The sequence below is a fragment of the Papio anubis genome, chromosome 6, assembly GCF_008728515.1.
Source record: "Papio anubis isolate 15944 chromosome 6, Panubis1.0, whole genome shotgun sequence".
NCBI lineage: Eukaryota > Metazoa > Chordata > Mammalia > Primates > Cercopithecidae > Papio > Papio anubis.
Genome location: NC_044981.1, coordinates 94569883 through 94591965, shown reverse-complemented (window position 1 = coordinate 94591965; position 22083 = coordinate 94569883). Strand labels below are relative to the sequence as shown.

At 42.1% G+C, this 22083-nt stretch overlaps 1 protein-coding gene across 2 annotated transcripts in view; it reads left to right on the top strand.

Moving 5' to 3' along the window:
- The window catches only part of FAXC (failed axon connections homolog, metaxin like GST domain containing), a 70283-nt gene extending 48488 nt beyond the window's left edge, over positions 1–21795 (top strand). Inside the window, exons 5-6 of one of the 2 annotated variants that reach the window (XM_003897940.5) lie at positions 10442–10558; positions 20943–21795. In XM_003897940.5, coding sequence (XP_003897989.1) covers positions 10442–10558; positions 20943–21232 — 407 coding nt within the window. In that variant the 3' untranslated portion in view covers positions 21233–21795. The remainder of the gene's footprint in view (positions 1–10441; positions 10559–20942) is intronic. The other variant, XM_017958145.3, reaches the window with a different exon arrangement.
- Positions 21796–22083: the final 288 nt, after the last annotated feature.

Genomic DNA, 22083 nt, shown 5'->3' with positions numbered 1-22083 from the left:
AGGCATCCTTTCTTTTTTCCTCTTGCCATCTCACTGGTTTGCTCTGACAGAAGTCAGCTCTGAGGTGAACTGATCTATAGAGAGGTCCATCTTTGGCCACGAACCAGTGAGGACCTGAGATGTACTAACAGCCATGTGAGTGAGTTTGGAAGGAGATCCTCCCCAAGTCAACCCTTGAGATAACTGCAAAGGGCTGGCATCTTCATTGCAGCCTGTGAGACACCTTGAGCCAGAGGCACCCAGCTAAGGCTATCTGGTTTCTTGACCACAGAAACTGCAAGATAACCCTTGTCTGTTGTTCTAAGCTGCAAAATTTGGGAGTAATTTATTATGCAGACAGCAATAACTAATATACCTACATAGCCCCAATCCTATTAATCCCAGTAGGCACTTCTTTCAGCTGCTGCTGGGCTGTGCAGAGTAAAGCCAAGCTGTCAGAAGAGGTTGTCATAGCTTATCCTGCTATGGTGGGTGGCAAGTACCCAATCTCAGTTGCCTCAAGTTATTTATTTAGATAAAAAGTTTTACATCTTGTAGAAGTAGAATCTTATCTTTCAGTCTCTCCAGGGACTATTATTATTAGCCATTCTGATTTTAGCAGGAGTATTCTCATCTTGGCTGTGAAGAAACCAGGATCCATTCCAAGATTACAGATCTTGGCGCACAAGAGGTTTCTGTTTCTGGCTTCAGTGATCTTTGAGAAAGGAGTGTGCACTGGAGAAAGTTCTGTGGCCATCCTGGTTTTTATTCACTTTCTTTCCTTCTTAAAATTTTTTGATTTTTAATTTTTGTGGGTACCTAGTAGGCATATATATTTATGAGGTACATGAGGTGTTTCGGTACAAGCATGCAATGCCTGTGGCCATTCTTAACCATTGAATTGTCAGGACACAGAGACAAGCACATTCAGTAGAGTAGTAACATGGTCTCCCACAGAGTAGAAGATAGAGATTCAGTCCTGCACTTGAAGAGAAGCATCACACAAGAGTTTTGACATGATGTCCAGCATGCTGATTAATGTATGGTTTGAGAAGGTTTAGGATTTCCATGTTTAAATATAAGATCGAATGCAATTTGGTTTCCTCCTAAGGGATTGTGTCTAGCGAGTTAATCTGAGCAAGGCTCACCACTCTGGGCATGTCCTAAACAGCGCTGGTGGTTAAAGATTTTTACCAGTTTTTGGTGATTATGTACTTGTTTGAAAGTGGTCAAGGATCCTGGATTCCAGCTAAGGTGAAGCCTAAATCCATAAAATGAGGAAAGGTCCTTCAGGAATGTGGAGTCTGCCTGCAGAGTTGAGCTTTTCTGGCCCCGATGGCCAAACACAAAACCTCCCACTAGAATCTACTACTATTCAGCTTTCTCAAAAGATGGGCGAGTTCCTTATAAAAGGATTTGAACTTAAATTTCAACATGACATTGTGTTCTTTCTGATGTGGTGTTTCATTAACCAGAATCTGGGGGCTACCAGATAGTCGTTATTGAATAAAGAGATAGAACAGCTTGTTCCTTTGATTGCCCAGCACAGGGCAGATGAGACAGAAATGAAATTGAGGGGAAAGCCTGTCTTGGAATGCAGTTTGAATTGAGTGATATATTTTCTTTATCCTCAGAAGATGTATTTGGGGAAGTGATACTGGGGAGAGAGACTCATATAATTTTTATAGCCCTCAGATCTCACCATGTCAGCTGAATTGTGCAGTCACTCAGAAGCAACAATATTGCGGCAGCTTCAAGAAGAGAAAGAACCAGGAAGGCTGATCATCAGTGAGTTGGTAAAACTGATATCTTTGTTGGAGATGTTAGCTGTAGATCTTTAAGGCTTCCGGGAGCTGCTTAGTGATGCTAAATTATAAGTGAGCCTGAGTAGGCATTTGCCTCATCCTGAGGAATACTTTCCTAATTTAGATATGTAAAGTCTTTCCACACTGGTGCAAATCCTTCATCTAAGTTTCCTAAAATTATAAAGTATGCCCATGGATTCTCTGAGTGTCCGGAGTTCAGAAGGTGTTCAGACACATTAATAGAGGAGAAGTACAGAGGAGTATACATAACCCATTGCTTAGAGTCAGGGATTTATGCACTTCCTGCTTTCATCCATAAGGAATTGTAAGAGCTGGGACATCAGCAAAGAGACAGGGTGATGGTGGTATTGGTGGCCAGTGAGAAAGGCGTCGAGATAGTTCATGTGAGCTGAAAAGAGATAAATTTTTGTGTGTTCTTTCAGGAAGTCTTATTAAAAATTACAGGAGTATCTAGTTGCTTTCTAGAATGAAATCTGAAGAGGGATTAAATTAAGGAGATTCTTCTGGTATTTTCTCTACCCACGTTTATTTTTTCCCAGAGTGTGAGCAAATTGGCGATCGTGAGCTAATCACAATCTATACAGTGATTTTAGAGTATGCTTGTATGAAAACAAGCGCTTTTTGAAGGAAGTGGCTTCTCTTATATATTATTTCTGACAAAGTGGGGTCTGATCAGTTGTATAAGGGAACAGGAAGTAGATTTTATTTTTCCTGTAGCTTTGCCCTGTGGGACATTCACTTGCAGAAAAAAAGTTTTAAGTGTGTGCTCTTTGATGCTTGGATGGTAAGATTACTGTGACCTCCTATTTCCTTGGGAAAAGCACTCAAAATCTTTGTTTCTTAATTTTTCTTCAATTTCCAGTTAATGAAAGGTGAGAGAGGGACAATTAGAAGTATGAATAATGTCCACATTGATTTTACTATAATTGCCTGCTTATAAATCACATGAGTGCTCAGGTATAGGGAACCCTATGTAAAACACACAATTGTACTTTATCTCTTAGACTCATAGAGAAATGAGTCTTGGAAAATCTTTTGATTAGTCTCTTTAGTTTCTCCCTTGAACTTACATTTTATAGCACAGCCAGCCTTGTCTCCTTTGTCACTTATAGAATTTGGAAATTTAGCTAAATTGTGGAAGTGGAGCTGACAGTGACCAGTGGGAAGTGGGAAAAGAATTAGGGAGGAAGGAGATGAGATTCAAAAGTTCATTTCTGTAGTGTTTCTAGTGATCTGAAATAAACTTTCTGTCTACTATCTCATAATAATATATATGAAAACAGGTGATCAGTATTTCCTTAGAAGTATGTTAGTGTAGACTAGGAATGGGTGTTGTGATAGAATAAATATGGCCATAATTTTTTTTGTGAGTTCCAGAGGAAAGAACTGAGATGCATGGTAGAAGTTCTAAGGCTATTTTGTTTCAGTATAAGGAACCATCTAACCACAGAATAGTCTGCCCTGCCCAATAAATTATGGGAGAGAAGTTTCAGCAGGGTTGGGGTTGGGATGGTGAGTATCTGGTAGGAAAGTGTGAGAAGGGATTCCTATACTTGGAGAGAGGTTGGACTGGTTCTGTCCACATTACTTGTTTTGACTATTGGAGATGAGTATAAAACAATTTCTTATGTTAGAATAGCACCTCCTAGTTTGCAAAATGCTTTCACGTTATTATACTTTTTAATCACTATTACAGGTCTACATTCTGAGAAAGGACAGAGATCAAACATAATTAAGGCTATCATAACCTTAATTGATGTTTCCTATGTGATAGGTGCCAGATGGACAGAGAAGTAAAATAGAGGTTTACTTGCCCTCAAAGTGTTTAAAAATTATTAGGAGATAGGACCTACACGTAGGTAGGACTGAAAGATGGCTGTGTGATTTACCTAATGTGTGAGCTAGACCAGTGGTTCTCAAAGTGTGGTTCCTGGAGCAGCAGTATCGGCATTACTTGGGCTCTTGTTAGAAATGCGGTTCTTGGATCTCACTCTGTACCTACTGAATCAGAAACTCCTGGGATCAGGGACTTGAGTGAGTTTTTTAAAAAATTCTTTCAAGGCCTAGTGTGGTGGTGTATGCCTGTAATCCCAGCACTTTGGAGGCCAGGTCGGGAGGATCACTTGCACCCAGGAGTTCAAAACCAGCCTAGGGAACATAATGAGGTCTCATCTCTACTAAAAAAGGCGGGAAAGAAAAGCCTTCCAGGTGATTATACTACATGCTCAAGTTTAAGACCAATGATATACTCTAGTTTAGCCCAGTACTTCTTAAGCTTTGCTGTGCACAAGAATCACCTGAAACAGTGCTATTCAAAGTCTGGTCCAAGAACTGCCGACTCTCCTGGTGATTTTAATGCCTCTAAAGTTTGAGAAACCCTGACCTGAAAGCTTGTTAAACACAGGTTCTGTTGTCTCATTCCCAAGTATTCTGATTCAGTTGATGGGATCTGAGAATTTCTAACTAACACTCAGGTGCTGCTGGTGCTGCTAGACTACTCTCTGAGTAGCCTCACTCTAAGCAATACGTCCCTCTGGGATTTAGCAGAGGCGTGGACAATGAGAGGTTCCAGTAAACTGGGACAGTGTGGGAAGCCTTCATGCAATGGAGGAGGTAGGACTTGGTCTGAGTCCTAAGGGAAAGGTCAGGCTTAGATAGCCAGAGTTATTTGGAGCAGGGAGGATAGGATGAGCACCTACATGTTTGACTGAAGTAGACCATTCATAGGAGGTAGAGCTCAGCTTGTCCTGCCCAGGTCTGGAGAGCGTCGCACACTGTCAGCTCTCGTGCATCCTCCCCAAGGAGGCAGCTCAGAGCCAGGCAGCAAGCAAACAGCCCAGGATTGTGAGCACTCCTCAGTTATGCTGCCTATGCCCCCCATTCCCCAATGGAACTTTCAGGTGCATGTGACTCTCTGCTTGTCCCCTCCTATTCTCTTGGTTCCTTTGCTCATCAAGTTCAGCTTGCTTCAGCTTTGCAGCTTGCTGGTTCCCTCAATTTGGCCTAAGTCTTCAGGCCTGGATTCTGGACATTCTTCTCAGACTCAATATTGCTTCCATTCTCCCTGGACAACTGTGCATCCTTGTCCTCTATTGTTCTCCCTGCCCTGCTCATCCAGCCATCCGCTCAGTTACTACTCAGTGGGGGTGAAGGACCTAGTCTATATGCTCAGTCCTCTTCCACATACTCTTGTCTTTGCTGTGCCCCTTATCTCCTGGTCAACCCTCTGTGGCTGCCCATGACAGCCACAGAAGTGGAAGACAATGTAGGAAGAGCTGGTCAGGCTTGGTGGTCAGGATAAGCAGCCTTGGGTTAATCAAGGTCGCTAAAGGCTTATAACCAACGATCCATGACATAGTCCAATCACAGTGAACTCAAGTCTGTGTAAGAGAGCTAATGTCCATCAGGACCCCTTAACATTCTTGTTATTCATGGTTTAGTACTTCCACTCAGTTTTTGGTCATCCTTGGGTGTCCCGATGGTTCCTTCATCTACAATATGGCCTTTCTCACAGAGAGGAGCTGCCTAAACCACCAGGAGAGGTCATATGAAATTCTACAGATATCCAGGGCCAACTGTCATTCTCCAGCCACACAGTAGAACCAGCCACTCCCCCTGCCACTCCCTCTGTGGGCTCTCCTTCTCCAGATCCACATGGCCCCTCCCTCTTTCTGCATAGTCACTGTCCTTGTATTTCATTCCTGGTCTCTGCTGTCTGATTGCCACGTGAAGACCAAGCCATGAGGTCTGTTGGGTCACTCTGGGCACCTGAAGTCACTTTGCTACTATCAGCATGTAGACTCACCCTCATCATCAGGAGGGCTCTGCACCCTTGGGGAGGTGTTCTGGGTGCCTAGAAGCTGGCCTCAGGTGGAGCATACTTCAGAAGGTCTGATGTACCCTCGTCCCTTCACACCCGGGGCTTTGATGTTTTCAATCTTCATTTTCCCTCACCAGTGGTTCACAGTTCACATTCCGAGCTTGGAGGCTGGCAGGGGAGTTACAGGTGCCCACACATCCCTCAGCTGCTTCCATCCATCCTGTGGAAGTCACCGGATGGTTCACCTCCCAAAAATGAAGCTCACAGTGTCTCATCACCCAAGTCTCCTCCCTCAGTGCCCTTCACAGGTGTCCTGAGTGTTCTGCTTTTGTCAAAACCCCCTGGTCGTGAGACCCGGGGCCACTTTGCGAACCCCAAGAGTGCTGCAGTCTGAAGCCTTTAACTTGGCCTCTTTGTCTCTAAGCGGAGTCAAATCTAATTCGATTTCCTTAAAAAAAATTTCTTTTGCCAAGCTCCCAAAGGCCAAAGTTAGAACAATTTGAGCAACAAAATAATGAGAGTATTGGATTATAGCCTATAGAATAAAATAGATATCCATTAGTGCATACTTACATAAATAAATAATTGAATACATTAGGAAATGGGAAAGAAAGGACAGTAGAATTCTAATCAATATGAAGAATGAGAGAAATCGAAACTCACAATGAAGCAAACACCACAGTAATATTTGCTTCAGATAACATCCACCAATGGACACTAAAATTAGCAGGCCAAAGTTTGAGGAGAAACAGGATATTTATAAAGTCTCAAAGTGTCTCTGTCAAGATTATTAGTTACAAAGAAATAAATCTTAACTTTATAGTGAAAAATGTAGCAGATGGCATCTTTACCACATGGTTAAGATTAATATCATAGTCATAAGATATGGGATATTACATGCTCCCTGATCTGATGCCCTGAGAAGGTGTATTAGTCAGGATTCTTCAGAGAAACCGATCCATTAGGATTTATTATACGAAGTTGGCTCACACAATTATGGAAGCTGACAAGTTCCAAGATCTGCAGGATGAACTGGCAAGGTGGAGACCTCGGAGGGACCAGTGTCCCAGTTTGAAGGCAGTTAGGCAGAAGGAAATCTGTCTTCCTTACTCAGGCTTTTTGTTCTATTCAGGCCTTCAACTGATTGGATGAGGCCCACCCACCTCAGGGAGGACAATCTGCTTTACTCAGTCCACTAATTCACATGCTAATCTCATCCAGAAATACCCACACAGACACACTGTGCTATGTTTACAACATTTCTGTAAATCTAAAATTATTTTAAAACAAAAATTTAAAAAGGCTTTCTGCCATCAGGTACTATGAGGACTTTTGAATGATGAGATATTTTTGTATTCTTGACATTTGTAACTATCCTGTGTGTGTGTGTACACATATATAATTTTATATCTGCCGCTCAGCAAAAAAAACACAAAAAACAGATAGTTAATTCCACCTATATTTTTGCAGGCACCTTTGAAAACACCTGATTTCTATTCTCTTTTCCCTTTTGCATTCTGTATTCCTTCCTGATGAAAGCATCCTTTTGTAAACTTTCACAGCTCAACCCTTCTGCTGTTCCATGCGGTCTTTATCTCTGAGATGAAGATCAGTGTGGCACATTGTGGAGACCGAGAGCATCGGGCAGAAGTCGGGAGATGTGGTAGCATCCTCAGCCTTGTTCTTTACTCACTAACTCAGTGTTCTTCTGGTTTAACATTTTGAAGCCAGGTGGCGAATTTTGGCCAAACGTTATATGCACTATTTGATGTGTGGGTTCAAATGATTTTTTTAAATGATTTTTTCTTTTTATCAAAGTCCTGTGTGTTCCATTTTTAGGTTTTCCAAATTTTTATTCATATTTATGTTTTACATTTTGCCTTTAAAGTCTTTGGATTCTACAACAGACTTCAAAATTTATGGACTTTACTCTGGCGTTTCCCTTAGAGTCCTTTTGAGTAATTCAAGAAACATTTTCTTTCTTCCTTTTTTTTTTTTGATCACGAAGTCATTGTTGCTCTTAAAAAAAAACACACACACATACACAACAAAAATCCTGTTTTCTTCTCTCTGAGGCTGTGTGTAGCCCTTCTCACAATGGTCCTGAAGCCCTCTCATGGCTTCCAGTATGTGGGTAGTCTGGTGTTTGGACTTTGAATGGGTTGAGCCTGGTACAATCCCATAAGGAGGACCGTTGGGCCACCTGGCCAACACGCCCTCCTGCCCTAGCAGGATGGCAGGAGAGCTTCTGTGCAGTTTCCCTCTGCCTCCCTGCATTCACTTAATGCCAGCAGGGGTGCGGTGGAGGCATGGCGCCAGCGGGATGCAACCCCAGGAGTAACACCTTAGGAATTACTTCTTATGGTATCTGATTTTTCGTTATTATTTCTGTCCAGGTAGTACTTTCTCTGGATTTCCCCCCAGTATTTGGATAATGGTATAAGACTCAAATGATGGAGAATTTGGTTGACAGTGGGAAATAACTAAGGGCTGTAACGTGAATGACTTGATTGTCCTCACCAGAAAAGGCAATTTGGTTAGGTTCAGCATATTGCCCTACTATAGGGTATTCCTTGGTCTTTATGACATATATAGGAGAAATGATTTTTAAAAATCACTTCCTGCTTCATTTGGGCTGTAACAGTTGTTAACTTGTGTTCCCACCTCCAACCATTTCCCCTTCCTGTCTCTCCTGTGCATTGTCATCAGATACTCAGTTTCCTCAGCTTGTCACTCAAGAGTGGTGAAAGGGGTAGATAGTCCTAGAGTACAGCCTGTAGAACCAGGCCAGGCATATAGTAAATGTGGTATAAGGGTTTGCTAAATAAAAGCAAGAATTGACCCTTACTTTCAAAGAGCTAACAATTTAGCTGGAAAGATAAAATGCACACACACACACACACACACAGACACACACAGACACACACACACGCGCGTGCGCGCGCGCACACACACACACACTGTGTATAGAGCATTGTGGGAAAAATGTCACTCAGGAAGCCTGAGAGAGAAGAGGTAGGATATATCTGCTGTGTGCTCTGCTCAAGTCACCTCAGTTATTCTTCTCATTTTATAGTTGAGAAGGTTAATAGGCATTAAATGCCTTAAAGTCCTATAAGGCTATATGTGCAAAAGGGAGATGTAAACACAGGACTGTATGAACTGAAAGCTCCTGTTGCCACCAGAAAACTTTGAAAGCAGACTGGAGCTGGACCTTGAAGGATGGATAGAATTGATTCGAGAGAAGTGGTGAGCACATATAAATTGTGGGGGCAGAGAAAGGGTGGGCACAGCATGAGCAAAGGTGTAACAGTTGGAGGCATAAAGTGTGCTGGGGAATGGGAGTGGCCTCTGGGTTTGCTAGGATAAGGGAGGAATGAAGGATAAAGCTGGAACCTGGGTTGGAGGCAATGTATAATGCACTTTAAGTTCTAAATTGAGTTTGGACTTCATTTCATAACTCATTTCAAAAGCCATGGAAGGTGTTTGAAAGGGAGTGACATGATTAAAAGAGTGTCCTAGGGCCAGGTGCAGTGGCTCACGCCTGTAATCCCAGCACTTTGGGAGGCTGAGGTGGGCAGATCACTTGAGGTCAGGAATTCAAGATCAGCCTGGCCAACATGGCGAAACCCTGTCTCTACTAAAAATACAAAAATTAGCCGGGCGTGGTGGCGGCTGCCTGTGATCTCAGCTACTTGGGAGACTGAGGCAGGAGACTCACTTGAACCTGGGAGGCGGAGCTTGCAGTGAGCCAAGATCGTGCCACTGCACTCCAACCTGGGCAACAGAGTGAGACTCTGTCTCAAAAAAAAAAAAAGTCTTAGGAAGTTGATAGTGTCAGATGGGATGTGGAAAGGACTGGAGAAAGGGAGGGGCTATCATGAGTGCTAATGTACGTTATGTCATTTCATCCTCACAATAGCCAAAGAAATAGACACTCTTAGTTTCATCCCCATTTCCAGATGGGAAAACTGAGGCTGTAGAGGTTATGTGATGACCAGATTCCCACAGTGAATAACAGTGATGCCAGGATGTGAACTAGGCAGATCCATCTCCCCCAGTGCTCCTTCCATATGCAGCAGTGTCTAACAGTAGCCTGGGAGTTGACTTGGGTCAGTTTTAATAGGTTGAGTGTGATAGTCCGGTGACAAGGCCTGGATGAAGTCAGTAGTGTGAAACGGAGAGATGGGAGCAGTAGTGTGAAACATCCTTTCATGAGAGCCTGATGCCAGGGCTGAGCCTGTGACCTCATAGCTTCTCTTAATGTTTTCCGTGGAAGCTGGTCCTCAGAGGTGAGAACCTTGCCAGGACCATGTAGTGTCATGGGAAATCTCACCTCCAAACCTCTTAAGGAGCTTAGGCTTCTTGTTTTTCCTGGGGAAATGTATTTAAATTAACAATGTAAGTGCTGATGTTGGCTGTGCTTGCTTTGGGTTACTTTTGAGACGATTTAAGCAAACTTCCAGGTGTTCTTAAGCATCACAGACTTGACTTAACTAGAGTTTGAGATGAGTTCCCCAGAGGTCTGGTGGTGATCAATTCTCCCTTTTTTCCATGAATGCCCTCTCTCATCTGCTTATTTTGATATGTTCCTTGTGTTGCTATCCTATGGGTTGGTGTATCACATGATTGCTTAATTCATTTTACCTTTGTTCTATTTTTTTTTTTTTAAGCAAAAGGGTGTGCATGCATTTAGACTCTGCAAAGCTTTTTGGTATTCAGTATAAGAATGTGTAATAGAGTGTGCTGAATGCCATTGTGATGATGTGAGGTAGTGCGGGCCAGCCCAGTGACTTCTCTGCTTTATTTACTGCAGGTGATAAGAAGTACATCATGGGGCCCAAGCTTTCCACTCTTGACGCCACTGTCTTTGGACACTTGGCACAGGCAATGTGGACCTTACCAGGGACAAGACCTGAACGGCTGATCAAAGGCAAGCCCTACACACCTCTTCAGGTTTTGGGGCTTAATGGGGCTGGGTGGGCAGTGGGGTAGCCCAGTGGAGAATTCTAGACCAATGCTTTGGTCTTGGGTGTGCTTTATGGAGACACCAGGCTGTGGTGTACAGGGCTAGGGCTGGTTCTCTGTACTCAGGATACTTTGGGGTGGAAGAGAGTCTGGGCTTCTCACCTGTTGTCTTGCCCAGACTGTGTTCTTAGTAGTGCTGACACAGATCCTGCCATGTTTTTATGCTAGCGCTTTTCTTCCATCTGCTTACATAGTGAAATAGGGTTTGAATTCCACCTAGTGCCCTTGGTTTGCTGGTTTTCCTTAATTTCCTTTGGGCAGTGGAGGCTCCCCACTTTCTAGTATATCCAGTGCTACAGCAACCACGGTGGGGTGACGCTGATGAACTCACTGACTGTTTCAGATGTTCTGAGTCTAAACCGTTCTTAGATGTTGCACATGTAACTGTAAGTACATAGGATTCTGTGCCATTTGCATTCAAGCCACTCTCTCCTTCTGTTCTAACAGAGTGGCTGTAGATCATACACTAAGAGTAGCAGAGCGGCCAGACTCAGTGGCTCATGCCTGTAGTCCCAGCACTTTGGGAGGCCAAAGCGGGCAGATCACAAGGTCAGGAGTTTGAGACCAGCCTGGCCAACATGGCAAAACCCCATCTCTACTAAAAATACAAAAATTAGCTGGGCATGGTGGCATGCACCGGTAATCCCGGCTACTTGGGAGGCTGAGGCAGGAGAATCGCTTGAACACAGGAGGCAGAGGTTGCAGTGAGCCAAGATCATGCCACTGCACTCCAGCCTGGGTGACAGAGTAGGACTCTGTCTTAAATTAAAAAATAAAACTAGTAGAGCTAAAAAGTTCAAGACTGTGGGAAAATGAAAATGTCAACAAATATTTTGTAAGTCTAGTGCTTTCCAAAGTATTATTATTCTTATTATTTTTGAGACAGAGTCATGCTGTGTCACCCAGGCTGGAGTGCAGTGGTGCAATCTTGGCTCACTGCAACCTCCGCCTCCCGAGTTCAAGAGATTCTCCTGCCTTAGCCTCCTGAGTAGCTGCGATTACAGGCGTGCACCACCATGCCCAGCTAATTTTTGTATTTTTAATAGAGATGGGGTTTTGCCATGTTGGTGAGGCTGGTCTTGAATGCCTGACCTCAAGTGATCTGCCCACCTTGGCTTCCCAAAGAGCTAGGATTACAGGCATGAGCCACCATGCCCGGTCGCCCAAAGTATTATTTATGTTAATTTTGACCAAAGAAATACAATCTTAGTACTTTTTTTGTGTGATGTGTACCTTGGATGTGAGGCCTGTCAGAATTACAAGAGACATGAGAGGGGAAGCTAAGGAGCAAGGATAAGTAGAACCCATGCTAGAGGGTGAACATATATGTGTGAGTGGGTGTGGGGTTGTAGCCAAAAGTAAAATTCATGGTGGAAATGGCATACAGAAAGACAGCTCACCTTGGATTGATGTGCAAGGGACCAGATCTTGGGGGGGTGTGTGTGTGTGTGTGTGTGTGTGTGTGTGTGGTGGGGTAGGGTGGTGGGATATACAGATGGTTCCTGACTTACCATTGTTTGACTTATGATTGTTGAACTTTAAGGTTGCGAAAAACAATACTTATTCGGTAGAAACCATACTTTGAATTTTGATCTCTTCCTGGGCTGTCCATATGTGTGGTGCAATACTCTCTTCTGATGCCAGGGGGTGGCATTGAGCCACACTTTCCAATCAGCCATATAATCATGAGGGTAAACAACTGATACTGTACAGTGTGCTGTGTTGCCAGATGATTTTGCCTTACTGTAGGTTAATGTAAGTGTTCTGAGCACGTTTAAGGCAAGCTAAACTAATGTATGATGTTTGGCGGGTTAGGGGTGTTAAATGCATTTTGGACTTTATATATGTATGTGTATATATACACACACACACATATATACATATGTACATATACGTATACATATATATGTTTTAATGGGGTCTTGCTCTGTTGCCTAGGCTAGAGTGAAGTGGCATGATTGTAGCTTACTGTAATCTCAAACTCCTGGGTTCAAGTAATCCTCCTGTCTCAGCCTACTGAGTAGCTGGTACTTCATGACTGAGACACCATGTCCAGCTAATTAAGAAAACTTTTTTTTTTTTTTAAATAAATGAGGTCTTCCTGTGTTGCCCAGGCTGGTCTTGACATCCTGGCCTCAAGTGATCCTCCTACCTCAGCCTCCCAAGTAGCTGAGATTACAGGTATGAACCACCGTGCCCAGCTGATTTATGATATTTTTAGCTTTCAATGGGTTTATAGGGATGTGTCCCCATATAAGTCGAGGAGCATCTGTATGTGGCAGCCAGGGCTTCTGGGAGAGGCTTCCCCTGCATAGTTGCGTGGGAACTGTTTGAGGCAGTACCTAAGCAAGTACCTGGGGGCCAGGGATGTGGGGATCGAAGTTCAATAATTAGGTTTGGGGAAGAGGATCGACAAGAGTTAATCAAAATGTTTATGTCCAACTGAGCAGGCTGGGTATATAGATGAGAGACCAGTAGAATAGCACATAGAATGCTTTTAATAAATGTTGGATGGATAGCTGGATGGCTGAATGGATGGATGGATAAATAGATGGACAGATGGATGGGTGAATGGATGGATGGATAGATGGATGGATGGATGGAACCAAGCAAGGCAGAATCATACAAGAAACTGAGGCAGGCAAGCAGTCTTGTGTGGGTGTCATGTAGATGGGTGGGGAGGTGGTGGAGCCTGCAGCTCTGTGTGTGTGTGTGTGTGTGTGTATGTATGTATGTGTGTGTCGATTCATGTGCATGCCCAGGAGGTTAGACCAGGCTGACGCCAGCAGCACTCACTCTCCACATCCTCTTATTGGTGGGGACAGAGCCCCGGATACATGATCAGACTTCGTTGGAGTGGGTCAGGTATTGATCTAAGGTCTTCTGGAAGTTCAGCTGAGTGGGACTAGGGATAGTATGGACTGTCATTTAATTTCCTAAATGGTCATTATGAGGATGTTCCTTGTTTTGCAATACACTGGAACTTCTCTAAACTAAATATGCTATCACATTGGTGAGGTTTGTGGCATTTAAAATATCAGTTTCTCTTTAATTTAATCCCATTTTTCCACGGTAGTCTAAAAGATGTTGATTCCTTTTAGTTCATTTAGGGCTGTGTTTTATATCCATTCTCTGTTCCTATTATTTCCTACTCTGTTCCCTCCATTCTCCTACCATACCACCCTTACACACCCACATGTACACACCCACCCACATCTACTCACATGCTCTATACACACCCCCACACACACTCACTTGTACAGTTATACCTACACTTCTACCCGAACACATCCCTACATACACACGTGTGCACATACACATACAAATGTGCACACACACAGTGTTGTGGTCATCTGTTACTTCGTCTGAAGTATTTAGAGACCCCATTATCAGTAGAACTCACAGACTCTATAGAATTTTTTCTTTCAGAAATGATGCATTTTTTGTTATGATTTAGCCCTTTTCTCTATTACTTCCTGAAAGGACTTGAGGCATTTCGTGTTCTTTTAAAAGAAATGATCAGCCTTTTGGAGGATTGATTTCGGGCCCTCATGCACATCTGGGGAGTCCGACACCATCGTCTGCAGGGGGCTTTTGGCACATGGTTGCATGCACTTTGATTCTTAAAGTAGCTTCCAGCTTTCCCTGGGTACTGGTGTAGCATGAATTATTAAAGTCCACAGGGATCTCTAAATCCCATTTTAGGCATTAGTTCCATACCCTTTCTAAATCTTTGGACGGGAGCTGATAACGTGCAGCCAAACTACTACTGCCGTAATTTGCTCTCAACCTCTTTCCCTGCCTTTGCTGTCTCTGTGGTAGAGACTTTCTCGAGAGGTAACATGAGAAGGGTTAAGTAGAAACAACAAGCAGCCTGGAGATTTTAGAACTGGGTGAAACCCAGGCATGTGAATGGCTCGGATTCAGGCAGTTTTCTGCTTTAGCTTTGGAACGACAGAAGCGCCACTGGCCTTGCCTCATTGTGAGTGTGTTTGGATGAATATTAGTTTTTTGGTCCAACGTATTATTTACAAAGCCACACAAGCTACTTCTGGAACCATGTAGAATAGTATGAGAGTTTCCTTCATTTAGATGCGCAGGAGGACAGGCTTTGAATATACATATGTATGCATTTATCTATCTAGATAGACATATAAATATGAGTAATAATTTGCTTACTGAAGAAAATTTAGAAAAGATAGAGAAGTTTTAAAAGAATAAAAAATAACTCGTGACACCATCTTTCACAGAGAACGATTGCTGATATTGTGTTATGTATCTAATCTTTTATCAAATAGAAGTATGTATATATATATTTTAAGTTGGGACCATAATGTTGATACAATTATAACCTAAAGTTTTAAAATTAACTGTATTTTGGCCATTTCCCTTGTCATGAAATATTCTTCAAAATGGTATTTTTAATAGTTGCATAATATCCTATCCTGTGGCTACATGGTAATTTATGTGATTAATCTATTTCTGGACTTGTGGGTTGTTTTAAATAACTTTTACTAATATTCTATAGTGAATATTGTTATAAATATATACTCTTGCTCATCTCTGGTTATTTCCTTGGGCTAAATTTCTTGTTCGGTAATTACTGTCTCAAAGGGCATAAGCTCTTGGTCTACATGGCTAAATTGCTTTCTAGAAAGATTATACCAATTTATATTCTCATGAGCAAAGTCTGAAAGTACTTCCAATTTTTGTTCCTTGATTGGGGTTGAATATAATTTATTTTGAAATTTTTGCCATTTTATACTGAAAAAATCTCAGCTTTATTATTAGCAACATTCTTAATGTGGAGTCAGATTTGATATTTTAATCAGGGTTCTTATTAGAGAATTGCATGTGGATTGGGGCGCTCCTTAGAACCGATGTGGAGAGCTTGAGAAAGCTGAGAAAAGTGAAATTGAAGCCATAATGGGTCAAGAACTCTGCAGCGTGTCTGCCTGTCCTCCAGAGTCCTATCAAAACCACAGACCTTAATGCGATTTTCTGAATTAGGAGGAGCCCAGCCTTCTGTGCTCTAGGAAAAACCTCATTCAGCAACTTTCACCAGCAATTATTTATTGTACTTGAATGTCTTTTTTACTTAATACTTGATAGATTAAAAAGTGGAAAAAATGCTGCATCTCCTTGACCAGCATGTAAATATCTCCTCACTCCTGCACTCTTACTGTCCTCCATCTGGAGGGAAGTGTTCAGGAAGAGGTTGCTGTGAGGAGATTTGGGTTTCAGGAAAGGGCTGGATCAAATTACCTTGGCCTGCTTTTGTATTTGGAGATCTGTGAATTAATATTTTTTAGCTTCAAGGAGACAAGGCAAAGGGGGTGTTTTCACTACAGTATTCAAGTATTTTAGGAATTTTTCTGAAGAGGATATATGCTCAGTGTCCTCTATGCCTGCATGACAGAGGCTAAAAGGAGCAACCAAGGGTGTAGTCAGCGCCTAGCGTGGATCTGGAACAGGGAGGTACTGACTAAATACCTGTAGAGCAAATGAGTGTGTTTGGATGTTGGCCTCGGTTTTCCAAGTTATTTGCTGGTTCGTGACCGAGGGCTGGCAGGTGCTGCTGTGAGACATTGGCAGGCTTCTCTCTCACCCGCATTCCTGCCTGGCATGATTGGCAGCTGGGAGAACCTTAGTTCTGGATTCTGGATTTGGTTGACAATGTTTTCACCATCAAATTGTACAGAATGTTTTGATTATTAGAAAAATTAGAGGAATACAGGAATATAAAATGTGTCACTTTATTCAAAGAGCAGGGAGGGTATTTCCATTTGAGAAACCCAAGTCTTTATTCTATCTGGGATTATCTTCTGGGTAGAGGGGCATTTGGCTTTCTGATAAATATCCTCTCGAGTTGTCTGAGAATATCACTTTGTTTCTTACCAATTGATTTTATTGGATTTTTAAATATGAAAAGTAATACATGATGGTTACAGTAAGTTGAATTACAAAGGTATAGTTTAAAAAATTTATGGCCTTCTCCTCATCCATGTCCAATATTATTTCCACAGAATAACCAATATTAAGGATTTAATGTAAATCCTTTTGTGCTTTTTTTCATGTACAGATTTGCATATGCATATATGTGTTTCAGTTTATTTTCACTATTTTTAAACTAAATGGAATTATATATACACATTATCTATAACTTGTTTTTTTCACTTAACAGAATATCATATCATTTTAACAGCTCCACAATATTCTATAGCATAGATGCACCTTAATTTATTTAATCAAAACCTATTGATGGAGATTCAGGCTGTTTTCATCTTTTACTTTTCTTTTTGCTTAAAAAAGCTTCATTTGATATCCATGTACATATATCTTTACATACCACTGCTTTCATTATAGTTGAATAGAGTACTAAAAGTGAAATCCTGGGCCAAGAGATATGCACATTTAAATTTTTGATAGATAACATCGGATTACTTTCCAAAAAAGGTTACAGCAATGTATGCCCCTGCCAGCCATGTAGTACAATGCCTGACCCTCCACATTCTCATCAGCATTGGATGTTATCAGACTTTTTTTTACCAGTCCAGTGGATGGTACCAGTCCAGTCCCTGCTTCAAGTGATTCTCCTGCCTCAGCCTCCTGAGTAGCTGGGACTACAGGCGCCTGCCACCACGACCGGCTAATTTTTGTATTTTTCAGTAGAGATGGAGTTTCGCCATGTTGGCCAGTCTGGTCTCGAACTCCTGGCCTCAGGTAATCCGCCCACTTTGGCCTTCCAGAGTGAGGAGATTACAGGCATGAGCCACTGCACCCAGCCTGTATAGGCATTTATATTAACACAGGCTTATCTCTGTCTCACACACACACACACACACACACCCCCACCCCGACCACTCCACACAACCTATTTCTACTGCCAACTTTTTCTGTTCTTTTGTCCAGTAGCATGTTAAGTGGCTCAGCCGATGGAGAATCTAGCCACAGAAAGGGATAGACAAAGCCTGAAAAAGATAAAACCCAACTGTAGATGTCCACTCTGTTTCACTCTTTATCAGGGGCAGGAATTGAGGAGTGTGTGGGCTCGCAGCTCCTGGCTCATCAAAGCAAACCCTTTCTCAACTACATGTGGGAATGATCACTTCTTTTATGGTAACTCATTGCCATTAAGGGGTGGCACCTGTCTCCTCACAAGTCTTGAGACCTCAAGAATAATTACAGAAAAATATTCCATGACAGGTAGTGCAATACTATTAATTCCCAGGCCATGCTGTCAGCTCATCAGTAGAGAGCTGAGTGGAGGTGAAGGGCATGAGGACTAAGGAGGTTAATATGAATTCAACAGGTGAGTGAAGCACTTCACATGCCTGGCACACAGTTAGGACTATATAACTATATAATTATGATTATTAATTTTTATTATTACATACTGAAGTGGTATTAATGTCACATGGTCACAGAGCAGGCAACTCTTCCGGAGAAAGGTGAAGAAACAAGCCTGTAGAAAGAAAAGCCATGAATGAAGTGGTATTCATAGATCCCGTGGATCTTGTGAATAGATTCTGATTTTCTGTAGGAAAAGCTAGTAAGGAATGGATTTGATTGAGTCAAACAGGGCTGGCCCCAGGTTCTACTGTGAAGTGACTGTATTTCATCTTTGATGTCTCTTTACCTCCCCAATTAGATATTTTATTTTCTCTTGCTGCTGCCTTTACATCTTTATTCAATTCTTGGTTCCCTGGCATTGGCAGCAATACCTGTTGAGGCGTTTCATGACTGTCCCCATGAGGGAGAAAGTAAGTGAAGGTTTTCCAGGCTGCATCTCCTCAAAAGGAGCAATGGTGTTGACTTCTGAGTTTCTGGCTCCAGAGCATGTGCACAAATATCTTTTAGAAGAGAATAGATTTTTACATAGTGGGGGTTGAGCTGGTATAATTTGAGAAGACTGGAAATGGTGACCTGGAACCAGTACGTGTCCATGGGATCCATGAAGCAGGGGGATTTGCTTTGTTTATGATTTGCAGGGGGTGTTAGCAAAACAGCAATCAAGTTTTGAAAAATTTTAACAACATGGGAAAATGTTTACAATAATGTTACAGGAGATAATATGTAATAATAATGGCAATAGGTAAATAGAAAAAATACTGAAAGAACTTACACCAAATTTTTTTTTTTTTTTTTTTTTTTTTTTTTTGAGAGGGAGTCTCGCTCTGTTGCCCAGGCTGGAGTGCAGTGGCCGGATTTCAACTCACTGCAAGCTCCGCCTCACGGGTTCACGCCATTCTCCTGCCTCAGCCTCCCGAGTAGCTGGGACTACAGGCGCCCGCCACCTCGCCTGGCTAGTTTTTTGTATTTTTTAGTAGAGACGGGGTTTCACCGTGTTAGCCAGGATGGTCTCGATCTCCTGACCTCGTGATCCGCCCGTCTCGGCCTCCCAAAGTGCTGGGATTACAGGCTTGAGCCACTGTGCCCGGCCACATCAAAATGTTAATTGTGATTATCTTGGATCGATGAAATCATGGGTACTTTTTGTTTTCTTCTTTATGTATTTGTACAGTTTCTGTATACAGACTAATTCTAATTTTCCAAAATGAGAATATGTTATTTTCCTTAACAGAAAAGTTAAATAGAGTAGTGACAAACTGTCATTAACAGAACCATTAATATGGAAACAACCTAAACGGCCTGTGATGGGGATTCATAAAGATAAACTGAAGCTACGGTACAGCCATACAACAGTGTGCAGTTACCACTGTGGTCAGAGTGTGAAATTCAAAGATTTTTATTGTACATTGTTAAGTGGAAAAAAGTAGGATAAGATAAAGAATAGGTAGTAAATCCTATATAGCACATGTAAATATATGTAAATGTATATGTAAGTATACATTTCTGGAAGAACATAAATGAAAATGTTATGGGGAATGGGATTATTGGTAATGCTTTTATTTTTTGCTTATCTGTTGTTTCTAATTTTCTGCACTAAAACATGGATTATTTACACTATAAATGAATGTTTATATAACTTAAATCCAAAGATACTCTTAGAGTAATAATGTCCTATAAGAGACAGTAGCAAATCATATATTTATAAGCAATGTTGCCATCTGCTGGATCAAAGGGAGAAACTCACCCTCTTTCTTTGTGTTTCATTTGGAATTAGGAAATGAAGGCCAGGTAGAGTGTCACGTTTCAGACAAATGCCTAGACAGTAATAGTGACTTAACACAAGAGTTCCTTTGATTCATGTAAAAAAGAAGTAGTCTAGTGACTGAGTGGGACCCGGATCCTGAGTACCGCTGTTCAATTTCATGTAAAAATTTTAAAATATCTTATGCTAAGTGTGTTTGCAGGCACACTTATCCATAAAGACAATTCTGAGTTATCCATTTTATGGATTTTTTTTGGGGGAAAGTGTATGTCCTAACATAACTTTTTTCAGCTACTTGGCATGGTACTCAGCCCATAGCAACATTGCAAAACTTTGTTGAGTAAACGATTACTTCTGGCTGACTTAATGCAACCAACAACAGTTGATGTATCTTCATGGAATATAAATTAATTTATGTATGAACCAATCAAAGCATTAGTTCTCTTGATATGTAAACAGAAAATAATAAAATGCTTCCTAAAGCCAAATGATGGTAGTTTATCTGCCGTTTTGGATAAACTACCCCGCCACTTCTCATCATCATCAGACTCACCTCTTCATTTCATTCTGCTCACTCACTGAATTTAACTTTTCTCACTCACCGTTTTTTATTATGTGCATAAAAACCTAAATATTTTCACAGTATCTCTATGGAAAAGTACTGTTAATGTTTACCTTCCCCACTATTCCAGTTTCCCAGAAAGCCTAGTGGCTGGATGTCATAGTTTGGGCCACTGTTGCAAAATGCTGTAAACTTGGTTTCTGGTAAACAACAGGAATGCATTTCTCACAGCTGTGGAGTCTGGGAAAGTCTGGGAAATGCAGGATCATGGTGGGAAATGCAGGATCATGACTCTGGTCCATTCAGGATCTGGCGAGGGCCTGCCTGAGTGAGGGCCCGCTTCCTGCTTCCTGGACACAGTGCTGTCTCGCTGTGTCCTCACGTGGTAAAACGGGGAAGGCAGCTCTCTCAGGCCTCTGTTATGAGGGCACTAGTCCCACAAATGAGGGCTTGGCCCTCATGAACTAACCACCTCTTGAAGGCCCCACCTCCTAAGACCATCACATTGGGAGTTAGGATTTCAACATTAGAGTTTTGGGGGAACACAGACCATAGACGTGGTAGACTGCTGCCTTTGAGAACTAATCCTTGCTTTTCCTGATCACACTGCAGGTGAGCTGATCAACCTTGCCATGTACTGTGAGAGGATAAGGAGGAAATTTTGGCCAGAGTGGCACCACGATGATGACAATACCATCTATGAGTCTGAGGAGAGCAGCGAAGGCAGCAAAACCCACACCCCACTGCTGGATTTTAGCTTTTACTCAAGGACAGAGACCTTTGAAGACGAGGGAGCAGAAAACAGTTTTTCCAGAACCCCAGACACGGATTTTACCGGACACTCACTCTTTGATTCGGATGTGGACATGGATGACTATACAGACCACGAACAATGCAAGTGACGTCCAGCCTCGCTGACGCTCTTCCTTGGCACCTGCCACTCCCTGGGTCGGTCCATTTTCCCAGGTAGCAATCCATCCGAGCTGGGAGGAGATCTTCGTGCTTGGCACAGTTTTCACATGCTAACTGGACTATAGCAGCCTTATTTCTTTTTTGTACAAACAAAACACAGAACCATTCAGATGACTCCATTGAAAACAAACAGGCAAAAAATAATAATGTCAGCATGGTTCCTGAAATCCATTTTTGTTTTCATTAGAAAACTATTAATAATATTGTGTGGTAGAGCAGGTGTAAGAGCGGGTTGTCAGCTGATAGTGTTTATGATGATCCTCTTCAACCTTGAGGTCTTAGTTGTGAGATGGATTCTTGAACCTCCTTCATCCACCAGGATTTGAAGCAATGAGAGATATCATCAGAGAAAATGTAGGAGATAAATGTCTTATGGTGGCTGCTTGTACTTTATGTGTGTATATTGTATGTTGAGACATAAGTCAAATAAAATCCACAGATATTCAACGAACACCTACTATGTGCAAAGCACTGTGCTAGGTGCTAATCAGTATACGTTTTATTCTAAGCCCTGCCAGTGACTAGCTGTGTGATTTTGAGCAAATCTCTTATTAACTATTGTGTGCCTCATTTTTCCCACCTGTCAAGTGGGGATGACAATACTCTCCACCTACCTACCTCACAGGGGTGTTGTGGGGATTCATGTGGTAACATTCGTACGGCGCTTTAAACCTCTTGGAAGTGGTGCGACATAAACACAGCATTTTATTCTTTATTGCACTTCATGCATGTGAAGATTTGAGGGCAAAGGAATTCCATATCCAGGCAACCACCACCACAG